Below are 22,452 nucleotides of genomic sequence, written 5' to 3' on the forward strand. Positions count from 1 at the left end.
ATCTTCGCTCAAGTAACACCAGCCTGCTTCATTGAGGTCTTCCATAGTTACGTCTTGCCTTTGCTTGCTGTCGCCTGCTGCAGGTGCAAGGTCCGAGTATCAGTTGTTTGCGAGTCGAAGGCATCAGCTTCGACACTCGCTAAGCTTCAATCTCGACTGCGGGGTCCTGATCAATCTTCTCTTTCATCTCGCTCCCCATCCTGCTTTCCTCTCTCCCTCTCTCAACCTCGTTCTCTTTCTTCCCCTCGTCGATAGCAACGACGAGCACTCCCAACTTGTGACGGCACTTTCCCGTCACTTCACGTCACTTCACACCTCCCTTTGACCCTCGAACGCGTGAGCGTTCTCTCATCAACAACATCTCTTGAGCATCACAGCTCATCGCCAACCTGACAACACCCATCAGGCAAGTCACAGTGAGACAGACCACGCATCAGACCCCGATAGTCAAGGCTGACAGAGTGCCTTTGCAGGTTCCAAGATCGGTTGGTGTGACGACTGCTTGTCGGCATCATCGACAAACATAATTTGTAAGTCGTCGAGTGCTCAGCAGTCTGGTCTGGATCAAAGAGAGCCGTACTGATATGTCCTCATCATAGCCTGTCTCCGGACACCTTGACCTCGACTTCGTGTCCAGGTCCTCACGAAGCTCCCTTTCCGGCGAGATAGTCTTGACTCTCGTAAGTAATGTAATTCACTCATTCCATGTTCTGTTGCTGACAAGTATCTTGCAGGCTTTTTCTTCATACTCGTCCCTGTCAGCTTCAAAGGGTCCTCACAAACATGGGCATCCAAGGAAGTAGACTCGCCGATCAGGCCACTCAGCTCGATGGCAAAGTCGCCCTGGTGTTGGATTCTGAGAAGAACATCCACCACTCCGCAGGTCTTGAAGGAGCAAACCACGATTCTGCTGATAACTGGATGGAACTCCAGATCTTCCAGTGGCGGGAGGATCCTCCAACTCTTGTCCTGAAGATGGGTCATGCATCTTCAAATACCGAATTCAAGGACAATCTGGACCAGTTGACCGATGTCTTGCAGTTCACCTTTAAACTGCCGGCCAAGTACCCAGGAGGCCAAGTTGGTCTTCTTCAAAACATTCGGGGTCTGCTGGATGGCACCAACCCTCACGGCATCGTGGAAACACATGTCGGAAGGAAGGAGACCGCCAGATTCCTGAACAAGAAAAAATGGGCCCGCCAGCATGAGAAGGACCATTGGTGGACTAACACCCCAAAGTCCTACGAATGCAAGGTCGGTTGGACGCAGTTTTCGTCCCAGTACTTCTTCAAGTTCCGGGTAAACACAGGAGAAGCGGCACTCCTGGTGGTAGACAGACATGCCGACGAGTACAAGTCTGCAGTGGGTCAGCATCGAGTAAGTGATATGTCCTACCAGCATCGGAAAGGGGGGTTGAAGCTAACTTATCGCAGCCACCGCAGCAACAGCTGTATTTCACGCAGCTGATCACCCTGCCCGTTCGGGTCTGGATGTGTGTTCAGTACCGCCGACACCTGAGTTGCGGGGATGCCAGTCAAGAGCGCGAATCTCAGGTTGCCCAACCTGGCGCCGAGGCCATCCATGATGCATCTCCTCTCGATATCAATGAGGGATCGCCAACCGGTATCTCGGGTATGATGAAGAAACTCACTGAGAACTTGACCCAGCAAGCTACCCGCAAAGCTGCTGACATGGACGAGATCAATGAGTCGGTGACTGAAGAGCAACCAGGCCTCGGCAGTCAGGGCCCAGAACAGAGTGTGGTCTCGCCCAGTGAAGGGAACACAGAGGAGGAGAAGGAAACGTCAAACGCGCCGGTTGACCAGAAAACCCCGGCAGCTGAGAATTTGGCGATGGGAGAGAAGAGGCGGACGAAGAATAAGCGCAAGAAGCTGCAAAGGAAAAGAAAGAGAGCTTTTCTAAAGGCAACAGAAGAAGTGCACGCAGATGCACAGCCGCAACAAACCCAACAAAACGACGAACAGTCAGCGTCCGCGGCTGGTCAACCCCCCGCTGCCTGGTCACCTTTGGTACCAGGCCCTGTCGTTGAAAATGTCGACCTCACTGAGGACGACTTGCGGTCCCCAACATCTGCCACTGCCTCCTTCTGGACTGCGCATTCGCCGTCCTCGAGAATCTCCACAAATTCTCGAAATTTCCATACTCCCCCTCCGGTCCCCAATATTTGCTTCACTGGGGAGTCTGATGAAGAAGGTGTTTCAGGTACGAAAATCCCAATTGCCCAATTGAACAGGCTATAGTCCCTATCTATAGCCGCGCCTGCAAAATTGAACATAGATCTAACAGAAGAATTATAGAGCACCAGGAAAGCAGAGTCGGATCAGACTCTGAGGCCACACTTCTGCCCAGGGTCTCTCGAGAGCCTAGTCAAGAAAGTAAGTCCTAATCCCCCGCAATTCACTTGTCATCATTGGCACTCCCATCTTGATCTGACTATTTTGCTAACACTCATAGTAGAAATGATCTCTTTGGAGACCATGGCCGGCGCTCTGCGAGAGCTTAGTTTGCGGCGGTCGTCTGCAACAGGTAAGCCATTATGCCAATTTATTGGTCCTTGATAGTTGATAATTTCTGACATACTTCTTTTGTATAGCAACTCCCGCAAATCCCACCACCCATCTGACGGGAATTTCACCGCGTTCAGAGCGCGAATCCCCTAGTCCGACTTCCAAGTCTGAACCGGTACTTGGAGCAACATCTCAGCTGCTTGCTGTCGGGGGCAAGCAGATGATGTGGAGCTCCGAGGAGCCAAATAGCGGCCAGGACTCTGTGAAGTTGGAGGATGGACTGGACGACACATGTGCAGCAACAGCTCATGTCGAAGCTCGTCAGCAAGAGGTTTCGCCACAGGGCGTGTTTGGCATCACTGGCCTGCCCCTGCACCCTCATGCTGATCCCGTATTCGGGCCTGCGACTCGTTATCAGTCGCCAAAGAAGGACCAGGGACAACAACGAGCTGGCGACATCCCGACCTTGGCCGAAGCCCTCCAGCCGCTCGATAACAGCCAAGCATCCACTTCATACGCACAGGATGTATCGAGCATCTCGGCATCAATGACTCCGCAAGCGTTCAGCCGTCAATTGCTGGCCGCCAGTCTGGAGTCGGCTGAAATTTGGCCATCGTCGGCTGCTGCCATGTCCGCAAGCCACCCACAGCGAGACGAATCCTCATCGGCGACCAGCCCGACCAGGACGCCCGGGCTATCTCCAAAACCCGTGGTAACAGTTGGGCACCCGACTCAACGAGGGGCACCTATCACGCCTGTACTGCCTGCCATTACGCCCGACCTCTCCGCAATGGTCTTGATACCAGCAGGAAGTGTGTGCACAGGTGCATCACCGACCTATGCTCATCCATTCACGACACCCGGTTTCCATGCCGCGGTATCAGCAGGGTATGATATCGGCGGTGAATTTGTTTCTGGGGTTAACCCAGCCATGACGCCCGGTCCTATGATGGCCGCGGTACCAGCGGGACCCCATGGGGGCTTTGCTCCATCTCCCACCGTAGCACCTGGCTACGGTGCCTACCAACAAAGACCTTCTCAAGGGCACCAGGCGTCCACACCCGCCGCAACGTTCAGGGAAACAGGGAACCCAGCATCTAGTTCCCTCTTCTCTCGGGGAGTTCCCTCTCTGACGTCCGGTGGAGGTGCATATCCAACGCCTCCGACATTCATGGCTCCACGCTCTTCCAGCGCATCTGGAACAGATGAGGTATGCTTGGAAAGTAAACCAGAGACCAGCAGATTCTTCTGGGACTTGACATACCACACGTTCCAGTGTGCAATGGATGGGTGTGAGAAGCGGTGCAATATGTGGGATTGTGAATCCGTCATTTGCCCGTTCTGTGGACCTCTCTCGCATATTATGTATTGCGGAAAGGAACACCTCCGGAAAGATGTCCGGACCCACTGGTTGTACTGTGAAAAAGCATCGTTGCAAGAGCCATGTTTGGATCATACGGTGCCCGTGGATATTCGAATCGGACCTCCCGCAATCCCATGCAAGAATGGCTGGGATAGCCCCGAGCGTCACCAGCAGGCATTGTGGTTCAGTACGGCACGTCAGGAAGGTGACTACTTCATCTTCGCCGCCTGGAGAGACTGCATTGCCACAGGGCTGCCTCCAGGTTCTTTGGAAGGCCGGTGCTCGCCTCGTGTGGCTCAGGTTGTGCGTTTCGACGATCCCATTGAGAAGGACCGTTTCCGACGGATCCTTGCAGTGTGTTTGCTGGAATCAGTTGAGGTCCAGCCACTGGTTGCGTACATGTTTCGTTTACTACGGGACAAGCTCCAATCAACTAACCATTGGTCGCCTCAACTGGACATGGAGCTCCGGGACCAGCTGTACTGGGAGCTGGGTGTCTCAATTGGCCTGGACTTCGTGGGTTTGCGGCACGCTTGCGAGACCGAATGGAGCGGTCGACCACCTCGCCATTGTCGGGACGGTATCTGCGTCACTGAGCGGCCGCACCTCTTGGGGGGCACAAGATGGGAAAATTGGTTCGAACGCCTTGTCTACAATGAGGAATGCAGTCACTGGATTCTTCGTGCGAATCGAACCACCCATCCCTTCGTCAAGAGCGTGAACGCTCGGATATGCGGAGTGGGATTCGACGTTGTTCAAGAAGAAAGACGTCCTTTTCGACGTGGCGAGGGTTGGGATGGGGTGGGGACAGGTCTTATGGAGATGGAAGGTCCAGAAGTGCTCTCAGCTGACCCTTAGCAGTTGAGAATGTGGTGGTGTGAACGGCGTGTGTTGGTGTGGATTTCCAAAGGCAAGGGACAAAGGCGTCATATTTGCCTCCCCGTCTCAGGCTGCTTTCCCAGAGCAGTTGATCGAGACAGTGCCCTGGTCATCCTTCAGATTCCCATCAGCATGCGGCCGTCTATTTGATTATCTTGTGATGGTGGTGATGGCTTCACTTGCCATATGTTCGATGTATCTGTACGGGGTATGGGGTCTAGTGGCCACATTTTTTCTGGCAGCTGTTTTTGTTGTTTCGCACATCCTTTTCTAGGCCCGATCTCTTCGGTTGTTTGAGTAGTGGGGTTCTCTCATCAAAGAATCGCAACGGACGATCACTCGCCGTCGTGACTCGTGGTGATGAGCAGATAACATTTCCTAGAGAATGACATTTCTCTTACCGGACTACCGAAAAGAAGTTCGAGTTCACGTCTATACCTTTATGATCACCTAGATAAGCAGCTGTCCAGTCATCATTATAACAAACTTCCAAATAGAACGAGAACCACTGGATAAAAGCTCTATTCATCAAGTCCCTAGTGCCCGTGGGTGGATCTGCAATAATCTAATGATGGACCGTGTCAAGAGTTGCAGGGTCTTTAGTATAAACAGCTGTCCGGCCTCTTTGTATTTTGGGAATCTATGGATGAGTATAATGGACTGGGGGCTTATTTACTTTGTAATGTACTTCTTCAAGCCGCGCAGCCTCTCCTTTGCAGTCTCCAAAACATCATCGTTCTTGCAGACAGCGAAGCGGAGATAATCTTCAGCGATATGGGCATTGGCATCGGTGTAGAACTCCGTAGGTGGAATGGCAGCGACGCCAACCTCGTGAATCAGGAACCAACAGAGCTTGAAGTCACGGGGACGGTTGGCCACAATGGGTGGGAAGGGATAGTCCGCTGGCAACTTGACAGATGCCATGTTGGCCAGGACAAAGTATCCACCTTCAGGCTCGGAGTACTATTAAGAGATAATTAAAAGAGCGGAACAGACCACAAGAAGGGAGGGAATTTTCAACATACCGGGATACCAAGCTCATCAAAGACCTCGCAGAACAGCTTCATCTTCTGCTGCATCTCATTTCGGCTCTCATCCCAGAAGCCAACCTTGTCTGCTTGCTCAAAGGCCACGGCAGCGGCCTCCTGCAGGGGAGACACACTGCTGTAGCAGATACGGGTGTGTGCGCCGGCAACGTACTTGATCAGATGCTCCGGTCCAATCAGATATCCAACACGCCAGCCAGTGGCGTAGAAAGCCTTGCCAGCAGAACCCACAGTGATGGTGCGTTCGTAAAGCTCCGGGGACAAAGTGGCGATTCGGGTAAACGGAACATAGTACAGACGGTCGTAAACTTCGTCAGAAAGGATGATAAGATTGTGCTTGACACAGAGGTCACCGATACGCTGGAGCTCCTCCTTTGAGAAGACCTTGCCAACAGGGTTGTGGCTATAAAAGTGGTCAGCATACAACACGTGGGACTAGTTGGGCGGGTAGGCTTACGGAGAGTTCAGAACCTAGCATAGAAGTGTTAATAGCCGATTTTTCACTTCCAAATTGCGCTGGGAGACTTACAATCATCTTAGTCTTGGAGTTGATGGTGTTCTCAAGCTCTTGGAAATCAACAGTCCACTCCGATGCAGGCGAGGTTCTGGTTGCGCCATCCTTCGGCGGGTGTAGAGGCACATATCGGATGATGCCACCGGGCATCTCAATATTGCTGATATATCTATCTCCATGTTTTAGTGATCTGATAGAATAAAGTGAAGAACCGGCGCATGGACAGCTTACTGGTCAAAGAATGGCTCGAAAATAATGACCTCGTCGCCGGGTTCAATGAAACCCATAAAGGCACTGAGCATGCCTAGATAGTATCCTCTGGATCAGTTCTGTCTTTTTCTACGCATCCTGGCTTTGAACCACTGCTCACCCTCATTTGCGCCAGTGGTGATTGTGACTTCGGTCTCGGGGTTCAAGGTTCGACCAAAGGACGATGAGTATGCATCCGCAATCGCCTTCTTCAGACGAGGACGACCCTAGAAAACGATTGGTTAGAATTCCAACACGGCGCTTGTATATTTGAGATGCGCCTACCTTGGTCGGGGAGTACTGGTTGCATTCCACACGGTCCAGGGCTTCCTTCGCAGCATCAATTGCGAACTGAGGGGGATTATAACCGCTGCGCAACGAATAATCGAGGTAAGCAATTGTGCATCGGAAGCGATAAAACTCCTCATAGAGCGGGACTACTCACAAGAACCCTTGGCCCATGTTCACAATCGGCTGCACAGGCGAAGCGGCAGCGGCTTCGTTGACAATCGACCTAATTTCCCGTATCAGAGACCCCTCCAAACACGTCCTTGCAAAGGCTAAATATGCGCCTCACCAGACATCCTGCCGCTGACCAGCGACTCTCTTTGCCGGCCGAAAAGGGTCGGGCCGCGCAGCTGTTGCGGACATTGCTCTGATGCCGAGAGTAGGAAGGCGGGGTACGACCGAGGAAACGAGGGGCGCGGGCAGCTTGGAAGCAGAAGGCTTGGATCGGACGAGCGTGGCGAGAAGATGCGGGCGACCAACAACCATGAGGGAAGAAGTGTGGAGGGACGATGAGGAGAAATTGCGGAGTCAAGAGTCATGCAGGGCTTCCGAATGGCGTGCTTCGCGGTTCCGAGCTCAGGCAGACCGTTACAGCGACATTCTCAATCGAGAACAATAGTAATTTTTTACTATTGTTGCATAGTTGCACAGACTTGAGCGTGATTTGTACTTTTAATCAAAGCTTTTTTATACGTCAATAGTGCTCCTTCCACCAACTTTTCCTTTTCAATCCCATTTTCCACCCAGCACTGCTAACTATGCCAGGCACCAAGGCCGTCATCCTCGGAGCTGTCGCCGATGGTGGATTACTCAGCAGCTATCGCGCTCCATCGACGCGTCTCCCATACATCAGCTGCATCTGCGTGACGGTCGATTGAGTCAGTGACAACTCTTTCTCACGGGGTCAAATCACGATGGTCCTCTGTCCGATCTGTGAGAAGTCTGTCTCACAGCTCAAAATCAACGACCACATCGATTCAGGCTGTCAGAGCTTCGTGGAAGAACCCTCTTCTTCCCCGAATGATCTACCATCATCTCAAAAGGGTCCAGTACCCAGTATCTTCCAGCCACCGTCCGCACGAAAAGCCCACAGCCATCAAAGCAGAGAATTCGCCTCGCGTCCAAATGTATCGACTCCACGACCTCTCAATGGCAAAAGGTCATTCACACAAGATTCCCCGCTGTCTCAAGAACATAATGGAGTGAAACAACCGAACGAGGAGAGAGTCGAACCGCAAGCCAAGCGGTCAAAAGCCAATGCGTTCCAAAGGGCTGCTCCACTGGCGGAGCGAATGCGCCCAAAGAGTCTGGACGAGGTGTGTGGCCAGGAGCTTGTCGGCGAGAATGGCGTTCTCCGAGGCCTTATTGAACAAGACCGGGTACCGAGCATGATTTTGTGGGGAAGTGCTGGAACGGGCAAGACAACCATTGCTCGCGTGGTAGCCTCGATGGTTGGAAGCCGATTTGTGGAGATTAACAGTACAAGCTCCGGCGTCGCAGAGTGCAAGAAGATATTCGCCGAGGCTCGCAGCGAGCTTGGTCTCACGGGAAGAAAGACAATCATCTTCTGCGATGAAATCCATCGGTTCTCCAAATCCCAGCAGGACGTGTTTCTTGGGCCTGTGGAAAGCGGCCAGGTTACCTTGATTGGCGCAACCACGGAGAATCCATCGTTCAAGGTGCAAAATGCGCTCCTTTCACGGTGCAGGACATTCACATTGTCCAAGCTCACAGACGAAGACATTGTCTCTATCCTCCAACGAGCACTTAGAATCGAAGGTCCAAATTATTCTCCGTCGGAATTGGTCAATGACGAGCTCATCCAATACCTGGCTCGATTCGCTGATGGCGACGCTCGAACCTCACTCAATTTGCTCGAACTTGCCATGGACCTGTCTAAACGACCAGCCATTACCATGGAAGACATCAAGCAAGCCTTGACCAAAACCCTTGTTTATGATCGCGCCGGTGATCAACACTACGACACGATATCAGCATTCCACAAGTCGATTCGTGGTAGTGACCCGGACGCGGCGCTGTACTATCTTGCTCGCATGATCCAGTCAGGCGAAGACCCTCTTTATATTGCCCGACGACTGATAGTTGTCGCTTCTGAGGATATCGGTCTGGCCGACAACAGCATGTTAACCCTTGCGATCTCCACCCATTCCGCCGTGGAGAAGATTGGCTTGCCAGAGGCACGTATCAACCTTGCACATGCCACTGTGGCAATGGCCCTGTCGAAGAAGAGTACACGGGCGTACAGGGCACTGAACAACGCCGTTGCTGCATTGAATGAACCAGGTGTTGCAGGGCTGCCTATTCCCATTCACTTGCGGAATGCCCCTACGAAACTGATGAAGGAACTCGGCTACGGCCACGCGTACAAGTACAATCCGAACTATATCGATGGTCGAGTGCAGCAAGATTACCTACCAGAGCAAATTATGGACCGCACCTTCCTGGAAGATCTGGATATGGGGACGCAACGAGACCCCGACTTGCCCGACAGCCCATACCACCCCAGAATTGCTTTCTAATCCTTTGGTTGGCTATCACCCACCCCATTTAGGGAAGGTCTGAAATGCTCTCAATGCACCCAGGATATAATGAGCATGCGCAAGACTGCCGTCACAAGCCTTCACTGCTAAACTTGACTGGGCAGGAGTGCCATCCGTACTTGCCCTATTCAAGTAATGGTCCCTTCATGGGCAACCATATTTCATCACCAGTTACCTAAGCGGGCAAGTAGGGCTGTTCCTGCACCACCTACACCTCCAACTCATCTCCATTCACATCCAAGCCCAGTTTGAAGCTGCTGCGCTTCATTTCACTACAATATATCTATCAAACTTATTTATACACCCTCATCTCAAGTGCAGACAGAGTCCGAACACGATGGATCCGGGCCGGCGCCCAGTACTGAGGTATGACGAATCTGCACGGCCCAATGCCAACGAAAGACGACTACCAGTTCCTGTCAATCACTTTAACACCCTTCGATCTTCACCTCTGGCCCCTCCCAGCTCATGGGGCTCCCTGCCTACCATATTCTGCCCGGGAGCTTCTTCGGAGGCACCGTTGAAAATCGTTCTTGAAGATCCCAGCAGTGGACAGCAGTACCGGGAAAAACGAATCCGGAGCCAAGAGGAGCTTGACAGCCAGAAAGAAGGCATGCGGATCTTGAAGGACTACGGCGGAGCATGTGCGGCCTGCTACAGGAGCAAGAAACGGTGTGGACCTGGTGACCCATGCCCCCCATGTGCTGCACGCGATCGGGAATGCGTTAGACTCAATCGATACGATGGTGAGACTGTGTCTGCTGGTGGTCAGCCTGTGCCCACGCCTACGCAACCTATATCTACATCTTCACAATCTGTCTCAACATCGTTTCAATCTGTCCCTCCACCTACTCAGCCTGTCTCTGCCCCCGTCCTCCCTCCATCCCCTACTGTCAGGTCCGAGACTCTAACCTTAGACCAGATGGATCCTCCGAACGATCGTCCCAGTCTTCCCGAGAGCACGCTGTCGGAGCCAGCCTTGGATGAGGACCTGCCGTCTTTGGGCCTTGACCCGCCGGAGGATTACTTCGACCCCTTCCGTATCGATTTATGGGAAGACGGCATGGACTGCATCAATAGCGCTTGGGAAAACCCTAGCTTTACATTGATCGGAAACGAAGGGGGTCATTTAACAACCTGAGAGTGTATATCCAGCATCCCTTCCTGGGTCGAGGTCCCCTGCACAAAACGGGGCTGGTACCTCTATGTTGATCCTGCCTATACCGTGTTTACCGACGAAGTGTGTTTGATATATGCTTGTTTGGGGGAAAGGCATGGGAGATGATTATTCTTATTAGCAATCGCGCCTTTTGTTTTTACCTTCGTTTGGGATTGGGTAGATACCCATTTGCTATGCGCCTGTCCACTGTCCCTGTTATTAGCTAAATCCCCCCGGCGTACTTTGCTTTCCGAAATGGAATGAAATAAATATCCATTCAGAAAGACTTTTAGCCTTAACTTTAAGAAGAAAGCCATAAATCAGACTACGAAAAAGGTAAAACGTTACTACTCCGCAGCCCGCGGCATCCCAAAAGTGTGGCTGATTTCTCCCGCGTCGGCGCGCGTCTCTAGAATCCTCTTCTCTTCTCCACCGCCAAACATCGCCAGCCCCAACTTACCTCCACACCACGTCGGGCCACGAGGCTTAGTCCCTTCAAACGTGCGTCAATTGACATCCCCCAGCCGAAAGTTCCATCTCAACTAGTTGGAATCCCGCATTTCTATACCCGCACAGGTCGACCGCCATGGCCTCCGGCCAACCCTTCGCGTCGCGCTCGTACGCGGGCGCAAAGATGCCAGACCGCTCTGTCAATACAAACGCCATGCCCTTCAGCGCTTCGTCGTTCTCAAGGCATCGTGGACTAGGCAACACGGCTCCTACAGACTTTGGCGGTCCCGAGGGCCCCAAGCAAACGCAGCAGCCTCCATCCGCGCCTGCAGCGACGCAGTCCCACGGCCCGGGGCAGGATGCGAACCCGCTGAGTCGGTTGACCGAAGAGCAAAGAGAGGAGATTAACGAAGCTGTAAGGACCAAGTCCCACACGCCACCCCTTCTTCCTGCGTCTGCTATCACTCTTCACTCCGGGGGTGATGTGCCAATCAGCACCATACCTACCCAACGAGTGTACCACCCGACACAAAAACGAAGCAAAACGAAAAACACAACGGGCTAACCCGATCTACACCTATCTAGTTCACCCTGTTCGATCTCGATCGCGACCGCCACCTAGACTACCACGAACTCCGCGTCGCCTTCCGCGCCCTAGGCTTCACCCTCACAAAACAAGAACTCATCTCCCTCTTAACAACCTACGGCGTGCCCCGCCCCCAAGTCCAACAACAATCCTCCTCCAACCCACAACAACAGCCCAAGCCCAACACCGGCTCTAACCCGCAACACCCCTCCAACCTCCTCATGCCTCTATCCTCCTTCCAAGCCGTGACAGCGCTGAAGATCCTGGAGCGAGACCCGCGCGACGAGATCCTCCGCGCGTTTGAACTGTTCGATGAGGGCGGCAAGGGATTTATCGATTTGGAGGATTTGCGGCGTGTGGCGAGGGAGTTGGGGGAGACTGGGTTGGAGGAGGAGGAGTTGAGGGCTATGATTGAGGAGTTTGATCTTGAGGGTGTTGGGGGTGTGACGAGGGAGGCTTTTGTGGGGATTTGTTGGCAGTGAATTGGATGAATTGGAGGTTCTGGGGCGCCTCGCTTTGAGTATTTGGTTTTATTGTTGGAAGGGGGAGGGTCGTGTTGTGCGTTGCATGAGGGGGTTTTTGGTGTTGGGTTTATATCTATTTTTTTTTTTGGGTCTCTTCCCTACTTTGTTGTTTTAGTTTGGGTGTTACTTGTTCAATCGAATTTCTTGTTTTCCATTGCTATCTTGCCGTGGTAATAGACCTCGATGAGTTGCTTGGACGAGTCGATTACGGGCGTGTTGTAGTAACTACAACCCAAGTACAACCTTCCGAGGCGCTATGGATAATACAGCTGTATCAGAGGTCAATTCATGGCTGTGGCCGGTGTTCATTCCCCTTTAGATACAGATATACGGCGCAGAGAAATTATCACTTAGACATTCACAGGAAGGTGAAAACACGTGTACCCCGTAGATCCCAAAGGGTGGTCAATCCATTTGCACAGATGACTTCCAATATCGACGCCAAAAAAAAAGAAGAAAACAACATTAAGCCCAAGGGTTTCCCAAAACTTAAACCCAATGAATGTAGCCTGTAACCGAGAACACGCAATGCATAAAAGGGGAGAAATCCCATGAATACTAATAACGATCAAGGAAGGCATGTAAAGGAAAGAAAGAGTCATCATTAGGCGTATCGAGGCGGGGGCGGGGGCATATTGTGATACCCAGGATTGGGATACCCATCGTTAGGATAGCCATACCACTGGTTCCCAGGAGGACCAGGCGGAGGCCCATGAGGGGGCCCTCGACCAGGCATTGGACCCGGCATTGGACCAGGATAACGGCCCATGGGAGGTGGGGGACGAACGTTCTTGGCCATACGACGCCTTGCAGCGGCCATACGGCATCGGTTGATGAGACAATAAAGTATGAAGAGGACGATAAGACTGCCCACGCCGGCACAAAGGCCAATGACAAGCGTTTTGTGGTCGCGAATCCATCCTCCGACGGAAGAACCCTTGCACTGGCCGCTATAGCATTTACCGCCGGCGTCACACGGCGTACCATCCAGATAATTCTGGAACACAGAGATACAGGTGCCAGCGGGATACCCCATGACACTGCTAGCCGTGCCACAGACCAGGCTGCAGGACGGGTCTAACGTATTATCACAAGCCCAAGTATGATTGGTGTTGAGCAGGCTGCCCATCACGGTACGGCACTGATAATCGCGACTGGTACATTGGCCGCTGGCACAGGTGAGGCCACTACCACACGACGATCCGTCGTCCTTGAACTTATCCGAGGGGCAGGCGCTGGAGTTTCCAGTACAGGTCTCGGCAATGTCACAGACACTTGTACTCGCTCGGCAAACTGTGTTTGCGGCCGTAAACTGGCATTTTGTGCAACAGCTGTCATTGGAGTCGTCGCAGACGGCATTGTCCTTGAACTTGCATGTCTTTGCGTCGCAGCAAGCATTGGCACCGCAGCTTTCCTCGCCGCCACAGTCGCAGTCTTCGCCAGCTTCGACGATGCCGTTGCCGCAAGTGCTGCCGCTCATCGTTACGACTCCGCGATTGTCGGAGAGACAGGTTGACTTGATACTGTTGCGGCCGATGGCTGAGCAGATATTGCCGATGGTGCATGGAGAAAAGGTTGTCATGCTCGGGTCAGCAAAGGGGTTCATGATGTATTTGGCATTAGCATTGCAAGTGCTCGCTGACAGCGGACAGCACTGGGAAGAGTCTTGCAGATCTTGAGCACATGCACTCGAATCACAATCATGTACAGCACCGAACGTATGTCCGGTCTCGTGAGCGAAAATCTGCCATGTGGAGCCTTGGTTGCCGACGACGACATTCGCGCCCGACACTGAGCTATCTCCCGAGCTGACGAGGTCGGAGCTGCACAGACGGCCCATCCAGGACACGCCAACTTCCTGGCCAGTAGGGCAGCCGGTCATCAAGGTCCAATACGCGTTGCTGTCTGCATTACTCGAACGCCATTTGGAGAACTCGTTCAATCGCCAGGTAATGTTTCCTCCATCGCAGCCAATATTCCACGGAAGAGCCGCAGTGGCCGTCGTAGGACAAGATTGGTCATTCACAGTGAGATTGCGCAACCCAATCGACACATTGAACGACTCTTCGTACAGGCTTGACGCCGTGTTGACCAAGTTGATGACCCAATCCTTTGCCGCGTCTTTCGGCGTAGAGTTGGACTTGAAGTAATTGGTCATTTCACAATCCGTCGCCACACCAATCAGAGCGACCTTCTTGGTCTTGGGGCATCCCGCTGTATCGCCGACAGTGCTCTTCAAATTCACACCGGCCGTATTGCCTGACACGCCTCCCACATCTGATTGGCGCTTGGTGAGCCCAAACAACGAATTCAGTGGCGTGACTCCCCATTGGCTATCCGGCTGCTCGAGACCAAAGGGAAAAATTGAGTTAGTCAAATCTGCATTATAATCGAGTTTGTTCGCCGAGCAGCCCGTAGAGCCTTCCAGCGACCGCTTCAGCTCACTGTGGTGTCGAAGCATATCCGTGTCCCGGTAGACGATCATGTAGTCGCCACTTCGGTGCTCGATGTCAGTATCGATAGGGCGTTTTTTGGCCAGATACGTCGACTGCAGCTCGACATGGTGCTTGTTGCCGTCGATACTGAACGCACCCTCGAATAGAGGCTCGGGGCCGTCCTTTCTTACTGTAATTCGAGCCCAGCCTGCCGGGGTCCATCGTCCCTTGCCGGAACCGACCAGGGATCGACCGCGAAAGACTTTGTGTTCATGTCGGTGGATGGGTTCGCCTTCCCAGAGTCCATCGGCGCCGATGTATTGGACGTAAGCATCGTCGGCAAGAATATCGTGATTTGGCTCGAGCTCCAGCTTGATCCGCTGTCCATCGCGTTGTAGTTCGAATGTGAGATCAAAATGTGATAGGTGGTCTATTTGGTGTGTTTGTGTACGAATCACCGCATTCTCGATCGGCGTGACCTGGCGGATGGCCTCTGACGCTTGGGATCGGCCTGAGAAGGGAAGATGGTTAGCAAACAGGTAAAGCGACCTTGGCCGCCGAGTAGGCAGTAGACAACACACACCTTGAACGAGTGTGAACAGAGCCGACACTGCTCCTATAAAGGGCAGCACACTCCGTGGGAACCTCATTGTCGCGCAATGAGGGTTGAAAGAAAGCAGCAGCGAGGAAATCCGAACGGGCCAGGGTTTCCAGGGACCAGGCAACAGATTCAGGGTCGCAGGGTCCACCCGAAGATCGGCGGAGATTTAGAAATCACCAATCACCATTCCTGGCAGATTCGTGGTGAAGGGCGAAACAATCGCGCAACTGAAGTAGTGCTATCTCCTAAATGATGAGAAAGAGGAAGAAGGCAGACACCGGCGATAATGAATGGAGATGATATCTGACAAGCCAAGCGCCATACCAGACGAAGCGAAGCTCCCAAGACCATTGCCAAGCACGACGGATGCCAATGGGCCAACGGGGGGCTTAGGCTTGGCAGACTGAAACATCACATTTCATGGCATAAACAGGATAGGGCTAGGATCAATGTGGTTGGCTGCAGAAAAGACAGATTACTAAGGCCCAATTTGTGAGGTTGATCCAATTCGTTACTATTCTTGTCGTCGTCATGGTCAACAATCATGGCCTTGCTCCTGTACGGTAGTATAGAATCCCATACTTCTGACTCTGGCGGTGGCTAGGACGTTTGGACCGTACATTATACTGTTGTAGAAGTGGTACTCCGTACATTTTCCACAATCTCGTCTCGTCCCCTCACACAGCCTCAGTCTCGTTCTCGTTCTCCGCCGCATGGAACGTTTGATGTGCCAACAGGGCAAAATGCGGGATGGCGGCTCCACACAGCGAACATTCGACACTCGCTGGACTCACTCGCCACAGCCCATCCGACTCGTCGTCGTCCTGCCACTCCCCGTCCTCCCGATCTGAAACCACAGCACAAACGCCAGGCTGCTGCATTCTTCCCGAGCGCAAAGGGTCTTGGCCTCGGCTTTTATTGGTATCGCCATCCTTGTCATCCTGCTCTCCTCCCTCCGAGTCTGGCTCACGTACCGTCCACTCCCGCAGCACAGCCTCTTGCTGACGGAACATCTTCCCAATGTCTCGCCCACTGCTTTGCTTCTGATCCCCAGCACTCTCCACCAGATGCGTGACCGCAATATTCATCAGTTGCAGGTCCCACCCGGACTTTTCGGGGTGCAGTTTTCGGAACATCGCCATCGCATGGTCCTGGACGAGTCGCTCGGCGATCGCATCGATGTTCTCGTCTACGTGGAAGACGAAGCTTGGCAGTGGCGCCGACCGGGAAATGCGATTCCAATTGTATGACCGCGCCCCATCTGTCTCTGGTGGGTTCCGTGGGCGAGTTGACAAGCGGAAGGTGCGTGGGTGGGCCAGCCACCGGGGCTGAGGCGCAGGGCTGTCAGTCCTATCTAGCAGATCCGTGCGCATTCGCCGGATCAAACTTCTCGCCAGTACTTCCAACTCGCGTCGAACATTTTCGAGACTATCGAGGCGACCGCGCCCGTACGTATCCTCGATGCTGATCTGAGTGGGTAGGTCGCGTGCTTCGAGCACGTCAGTGTTATCGACCCCATGCAAGATGCTCCAGACTTTCATCCCGATTCCTTTGGGTGCACCAGGTCCGCCAAGGGTCTTTTCCAAAGTTGGCGGACCCATTCCAGGAAACAGACGGACATCTCGAACGGTCAGCTTTTCCTCCCCAGTACTTTGGCCCGTCACCTTGAGCCTTAGCTTCTGGGCGAGCCGTGATCCGATTCCCGGGATCTTTCGAATCTCATGGGAATCGATAAACTGGGTGACATTGGTATCTTGGGAACTGGGATCGCCGGATGGCTCGTAGGGAGGGAGTAGTGTAGTCTGGTTGTTGGGTTTGTGTACGCTGCCAACCAACTTGGCCAGCAACTTCGACGTTGACACGCCCCCCGTAGCAGTGAAGCCTTTCTCATGCTCCATGCGGCGTCGTAGATACCCAATGAGATGGGAACCCAGAAGCAGCCTCATGTCCAGCGACGATATATCTGGCGGTTTCGCCGATCCATCTTGCGTGGGCGGATAGGTAGCCCCAAGATAGCGAGTTGCATCGTAGGTGAATCCAACGGTCGGGTCCTTCTGATCCAAATGGAAAAACGAAGTCGTCAAGTCATTCGAGTTTAACAATTGAACATTGTAATCAATCATCTCCGTGACATCCAACGACAGCTCGTCAAAGCCCAGCCTCTCCACACGCCCACCCCAGATGAAGTCGCGCACGAAAGAATAAAGATCTTTGGAAGCATCGCGAAACTTGGTCAAGTCCTCACCTAGGACTATTACCACATCTGGACATATGCGTTTAGCATCCTTGATGAGCTGGAGTTTGTGCAGGCCACGCCGTCGCGCTTCGTAGTTGCACGTCACCACAATTTGCTTCTGTTGGACTGCCAGGGGCAACGACTTGAGCGCTGGTTGTTCTACCTCAAAGACCGAGGCATAAAAACAGTCGTAATCCTATGATTCATGTATTAGCGGCGGGGGAAGTTGAGGAGGATGGTATGGGGGCTTGGTGATGCTCTAGGTACCAGGTGGAGGATGACTCGACGGTCGTTGCGCGTCGGTACTGCAGCCATCGACTCTGAGCCAGCGCAAGCTTCTCCATGAATATCGGAGGGTTAAGCCAAGATACTGCCAGTAGTCGAATTTGTACGGGGAAGCCCGACCAGTCATAGAGCTACATAATTGCGCGTCGACTCTTGTCGGCACGATCCATGTGGCTCACGTGACTGGCGTTGGGGTTATTTGTACCTTTGGGGAGAAAACCTTGGATTGATAAATCTTATTCAATTAAGGAAGAGATCCACCTGTCGTATGGATGGAGTCTTATCGTCCCTTAATCTCATTTGATGATCAGGGTTTCGAGGTTTATAGGGCTTGAGCTGAGTCAGAACATATCGGATAACTAGTTAACGAGGAGCGTCCGTCAGGACGTCATATATATAGCGATATCACGATCGGGCTCAACCGAGAGAAACCCTAGGAAGCCCGTCTGACTTCTCAATACCGCTCAAATCCACGTTGGAAAATGCAGCTTCAATGTACACGTCACACACGGAGAGCCATATAGTTGGGCTAGCTTTGGGAAGATACGGAAGTATGGTTACAAGGTTAATTTCCAAGAACAAAATATAGATCAATCTCAACGTGTGAATGACTCGCCCAGAGAATATATTCGGAAAAGATTCCTCAGATATAGGCTTCACAGACAAAGTAATGGAAGAGATACCGATGGCAGTGTTTTTGGCAAGCAATCGCAGAGAACGGCCTGGCGACTGAATAGATCGGAGCGCAGCACTAAAACAGTCACCTTCCTTCACGTCTGGCCCCCGGCAAACTTCAACCTCTCAAAAAACAGCCCGCTCAAATCATACCCACCTTTTCCTGGAGGATCAAAAGACATTCTCCCCAGCTCAGCGCTTCCGGGACCTTTCAACATCATGTCGCTCCACCTCGACTTTCGATCAGCCTCCGGGCATGCGGTATCCTTACTCTCCACTTTAGATTCGCGGGGCGTAGGATCTCGACCAGTCTATGCGAATGAGGTCCCAACACCACCAGTGCCCCCTCGAGATGAGCTTTTGCCAGTACCTTCATGGTCAGAGCGGCCATCTCCGACTCCTACAAACCTTTTATCTTCCGTTGATCCCCCACGCCGCTGCCATCTGCCATCTGCCATGACAGATCTGAAGCTGGGCATGGACCCCGGATCAGTGCCAATCACACCCTTCTGCTACTTTGTTGCCCCGGAGTTATTCACGTCGCCGAGAGTGTTCCATCGATTTAGGGATTTACCGCTAGAAATTCATCGCATCATCTTTCGCTTCTGTGATACGCCCACGCTGTTCCATCTCATGCACACGTGCTCCTACAGCAGACTGGAATGTTTAGACCTGTTCTGGAAATTTCGTGATGGAAATACTTGGTATCGGATGGATGTTGGAGAGAATGAGTCCTTTGGTCAATATCCGACGGTATACGACTGCCCTGAGTTTGCCTCACGAGTCACGCAAGTGGAGATTTATGTATCCCACTACGTGTGTGGGCGGGAAGCAGAGTTTTGGGAGAGGTTTCAGGACATATTCTCATCAGCGCAAAGAGTGGTCTTTTTTGATCCCTGTCTCGGACAGTGGTCGTTCACTCGAATCATCCAGGACCACAAAGGCGAGAAATACGCAATGTCGGAGCTTATGGCGCTGGTGCCACCGAATATCACTGCTTTCGTTGCAACTCCACGTGAGGGAGAGGGAGCCGGCTTGCGTTCCCGACTATGGAGCATGCAAGACTCTAGGTTGAGCCTTGTACAAGATTCTTGGACACCGATGCGGGTTGTGCTACCTCCAAGAAGAGTCCGTCCTGGTATATTGAACTGCTTCCTGACCAGCGGGCAACTTGGCAGAAAGGCAATTCGCGAAAAATACGGCGCAGAGTGGCTTACTTGGAAGACCTACGTGCTTTATGCGGATGCCAGTGGGATCGACTGTCCGTATCCAGACTGTAACCGCAAATTTCCCAACGAGGGGGAATGGGAATGGCATCTTCCAGAGTATCATGGAAGAACCTCAAGGAATGCTTTAAAACAGGGCAAGCTCACGTATTGTCGAAACACCCCAGCTGAGTTGAAGGCTGTTCTTGACGAGAAACAGCGTCGCATCGACCAAGCAAATCTGATGAGAAGAATCGCGGGCAAGGAATTGATCCAACGGTATCGTCAGCATGGAGAGCAAGGCACACATCGATTTAAAGAAGCCCTTTCTGAGCAATTAAAGGAATATGGATTTTCCTCGTACGCTGGATCACTTCACCAGTGGGAATTATGGCAAAACTTTCCATCAGAATGGCAAGATGGTTGGGACGATGAACCGGGCTACCCCGAAGATTACGAAGTGGATTCAGATCAGGAATGTCCCCTAGAAGAGGATTTGGACTATGATTATGTCGGGGAAGAATATTTTGTTTACCCAGAGTGAGCCGATGACTCAATTCGAATGAGGGTCTCAACGAAGAAGGCTTAGATCATCATAGTGCCTAATAATAAGGGTCTTATCCTGGTACAGCGTTGGGTAATATAAGCGAAATTGAAAAATTTCATATCCGAAATAAGGATCAGTGAGATTGACGCCGAAAATGATAGCCCATGGCGCTAGAAACGGCCGCCTTTCCACCCATAAGTTGCTACTCACAAAGAAGTGCACAAAATACTTTGCAAATATGCAGTTTTATTCGATCAAGTATGTTAAAGGAATACCCTTGATAGCATCAGAAGCAACAACATCATCATCATTAAAAGGGCCTGGCATAGTTTTGGCATGTTCTAAGATTGGATACCTCGTATCAAACTAACGCACGCCGTTAGATTCCGAACTCAATTCGGCCTATTCTGCATTCATTAGCCCACCGTAGCTTAACAAAAACCACATAAAGTCTGTACATACGAAATCTGGAATAAGGTGAGAGGTTTGTGACATCGGTGGATAGGCGAGGGAAGGTCTATATCAGTAATTAGTTTAGTTTTTGATAGTTTCATTTAGGAGAGCCGACATTATTGAGCTCCTGGGACTCGTGCACCACACTGAGATCAAGTAAATAGAAAGGCTGAGAAATATGATTGTATCCGCACTTGGGGCAATTCATCTTGGCAAATAAGATAGCTTTCTGTGGCTTTATGATGGGATGATGATTGCTAGGTTGTGGCCTCAATCTAGAGTATAATACGATGATAGAAGCCACGTAAGCTTATATACCATACACCTCCTGTAGTTTAATCACACGCCACTCTGATCCCTTTGCATATGCGGCGCTTGGACGGGCGGCTATTAGGTCCCGCCCTCCTGGCTGTCTGCTTTGTATCAGCATGGCCTTGCCTTTAAGGGCCTTGGGTGACCGAGCGAGTCGGATAAAAGAGCCTAGTCCGATATTAAACGTCATAACCTCATGCATACTATCTAGAGTCATTCTCTGTTCGCAAGGTAAAAAGCCAGAGGCCAACGAGGGAGGGAGGGGATCTGACGCTAATTCAATGGCGGTCAGTCTGTTGAAATATGAGCTGGAAGGGGCTTTCCGCTTGAAAAATTTCTTACACTTTTCCTTCTAATCCTGAGTCTCTTGCAACAAATTGACCTCCTACAAACTATCCACAATGGGTGAACCGCTTGAGAAAGGTTGTGTCGCATGCGGGTGGACACTTGACAAAGAAAAGCGGTGCCATTACACAAGCCACCTCAAACTCTTCTACGGCGCATCTACACGGGGTGTGTGGTCTATCGGGTCAGATGTAATTCTGAAGGACCGGCCCGATGAAGGTCCAAAAGCAAAAGTTGAAGTCATAACATTGAACTATTTAGCGACCTATACCGACATTCCCGTCCCGAAGGTTTTACGCGACTGGGTCGATCGAGATGGGCGGTACTTCGTTTTGAACGAACGTATAGATGGTCAGACACTTGAGGAGGCATGGACTTCTTTGTCAGGACCCCAAAAATTAGATATTGCGGGTCAAGTCGTGAAAGTGCGAAAGCAGCTTCGATCCGTCATGTCAACATCTATTCAATGTATCGATCAAAGTCCCTGCTATCCAGGCTTATTATTTTTCGATCTCGAGCCCCGTGGACCATTTCACTCTGACCAAGAGCTCTGGGATGCTCTGGCTCTTAACCTTGGCCACCTCCCTCAACAAGTTTTGGAGAACTTAAGGAAGCGCCTACCAAAATGTGAACCGTATGTGCTTACTCATTGCGATCTCAATTTGGGAAACATCATGGTCCAAAACGGAAAGGTTGTCAGTATACTTGACTGGGAATACGCTGCCTTCTTTCCCATCTGGTATGAGTACGTTTCGGCCTCGGTTGGATTTACAGACATGGATGTTGAGTGGGAAAAAGTTGCTCCGGGGGCGCTTAGCCGTACATGGCGAAGCGCACGAAAATGCAAAGGCATTCTGGACTGATATGTGTAATCTAAGACAGTATCCAAATCTGGACGAGAAAGGTCAAGAAACCTTGGAGAGACTATCCTAGACAACCTTGAACTTGTGAAAACACGCGCTCCGCAGAAATCTCTGTTATTTTAGCTATGTCCAGTATTTTGGTCTCGATAACCGCCGAGTTCAATCAACTTAGTTACACTGTGAGTTATTCATTTAGACTTTCCTCGTAATGTGTAAACACAATCGGTATTTACATCATTTCCCTAGGCAAGACGTTTGAATTGGACCGTAATGCTAGAGGTTGCTTTAACTGTTTACGCTTGAGAATCCATCAAAAGTGAAGGTGGTAGTTATATCTGCGTTGGCAAG

General features: G+C 51.7%; 9 protein-coding genes across 9 annotated transcripts; 6 read left to right on the forward strand and 3 right to left on the reverse strand.

Moving 5' to 3' along the window:
* Window positions 1–783: 783 nt before the first annotated feature.
* Window positions 784–4,749, forward strand: N7458_001857 (uncharacterized protein; the record flags this gene model as incomplete). Its single annotated transcript, XM_056905240.1, has 4 exons — window positions 784–1,377; window positions 1,434–2,223; window positions 2,476–2,547; window positions 2,615–4,749. 4 exons carry the CDS (start codon window positions 784–786, stop codon window positions 4,747–4,749), a joined length of 3,591 nt encoding a protein of 1,196 aa, XP_056769347.1.
* Window positions 4,750–5,442: 693 nt separating this feature from the next.
* N7458_001858 (kynurenine--oxoglutarate transaminase) lies at window positions 5,443–7,353 on the reverse strand (the record flags this gene model as incomplete). Its single annotated transcript, XM_056905241.1, has 9 exons — window positions 5,443–5,733; window positions 5,796–6,219; window positions 6,274–6,287; window positions 6,346–6,499; window positions 6,562–6,634; window positions 6,701–6,806; window positions 6,865–6,949; window positions 7,025–7,093; window positions 7,157–7,353. 9 exons carry the CDS (start codon window positions 7,351–7,353, stop codon window positions 5,443–5,445), a joined length of 1,413 nt encoding a protein of 470 aa, XP_056769348.1.
* A 428-nt stretch (window positions 7,354–7,781) lies between these two features.
* Window positions 7,782–9,407, forward strand: N7458_001859 (ssDNA-dependent ATPase MGS1; the record flags this gene model as incomplete). The annotated part of the gene is made up of 1 exon (XM_056905242.1): window positions 7,782–9,407. One exon carries the CDS (start codon window positions 7,782–7,784, stop codon window positions 9,405–9,407), a length of 1,626 nt encoding a protein of 541 aa, XP_056769349.1.
* A 358-nt stretch (window positions 9,408–9,765) lies between these two features.
* On the forward strand, window positions 9,766–10,569 carry N7458_001860 (uncharacterized protein; the record flags this gene model as incomplete). The annotated part of the gene is made up of 1 exon (XM_056905243.1): window positions 9,766–10,569. The coding sequence occupies one exon, from the start codon at window positions 9,766–9,768 to the stop codon at window positions 10,567–10,569; it is 804 nt and encodes a 267-aa protein (XP_056769350.1).
* Window positions 10,570–11,173: 604 nt separating this feature from the next.
* Window positions 11,174–12,105, forward strand: cdc31 (putative cell division control protein Cdc31; the record flags this gene model as incomplete). Its single annotated transcript, XM_056905244.1, has 2 exons — window positions 11,174–11,452; window positions 11,623–12,105. The coding sequence occupies 2 exons, from the start codon at window positions 11,174–11,176 to the stop codon at window positions 12,103–12,105; spliced, it is 762 nt and encodes a 253-aa protein (XP_056769351.1).
* A 646-nt stretch (window positions 12,106–12,751) lies between these two features.
* Window positions 12,752–15,232, reverse strand: admB (uncharacterized protein; the record flags this gene model as incomplete). The annotated part of the gene is made up of 1 exon (XM_056905245.1): window positions 12,752–15,232. The coding sequence occupies one exon, from the start codon at window positions 15,230–15,232 to the stop codon at window positions 12,752–12,754; it is 2,481 nt and encodes an 826-aa protein (XP_056769352.1).
* A 628-nt stretch (window positions 15,233–15,860) lies between these two features.
* N7458_001863 (putative DNA polymerase iota) lies at window positions 15,861–17,734 on the reverse strand (the record flags this gene model as incomplete). Its single annotated transcript, XM_056905246.1, has 2 exons — window positions 15,861–17,615; window positions 17,687–17,734. The coding sequence occupies 2 exons, from the start codon at window positions 17,732–17,734 to the stop codon at window positions 15,861–15,863; spliced, it is 1,803 nt and encodes a 600-aa protein (XP_056769353.1).
* An 864-nt stretch (window positions 17,735–18,598) lies between these two features.
* N7458_001864 (F-box protein) lies at window positions 18,599–20,128 on the forward strand (the record flags this gene model as incomplete). Its single annotated transcript, XM_056905247.1, has 1 exon — window positions 18,599–20,128. The coding sequence occupies one exon, from the start codon at window positions 18,599–18,601 to the stop codon at window positions 20,126–20,128; it is 1,530 nt and encodes a 509-aa protein (XP_056769354.1).
* Window positions 20,129–21,297: 1,169 nt separating this feature from the next.
* On the forward strand, window positions 21,298–22,104 carry N7458_001865 (aminoglycoside phosphotransferase family protein; the record flags this gene model as incomplete). The annotated part of the gene is made up of 1 exon (XM_056905248.1): window positions 21,298–22,104. One exon carries the CDS (start codon window positions 21,298–21,300, stop codon window positions 22,102–22,104), a length of 807 nt encoding a protein of 268 aa, XP_056769355.1.
* Window positions 22,105–22,452: the final 348 nt, after the last annotated feature.

This window comes from Penicillium daleae (genome assembly GCF_028827525.1).
Source record: "Penicillium daleae strain IBT 16125 chromosome Unknown utg000002l_segment0_segment0, whole genome shotgun sequence".
Lineage (NCBI taxonomy): Eukaryota > Fungi > Ascomycota > Eurotiomycetes > Eurotiales > Aspergillaceae > Penicillium > Penicillium daleae.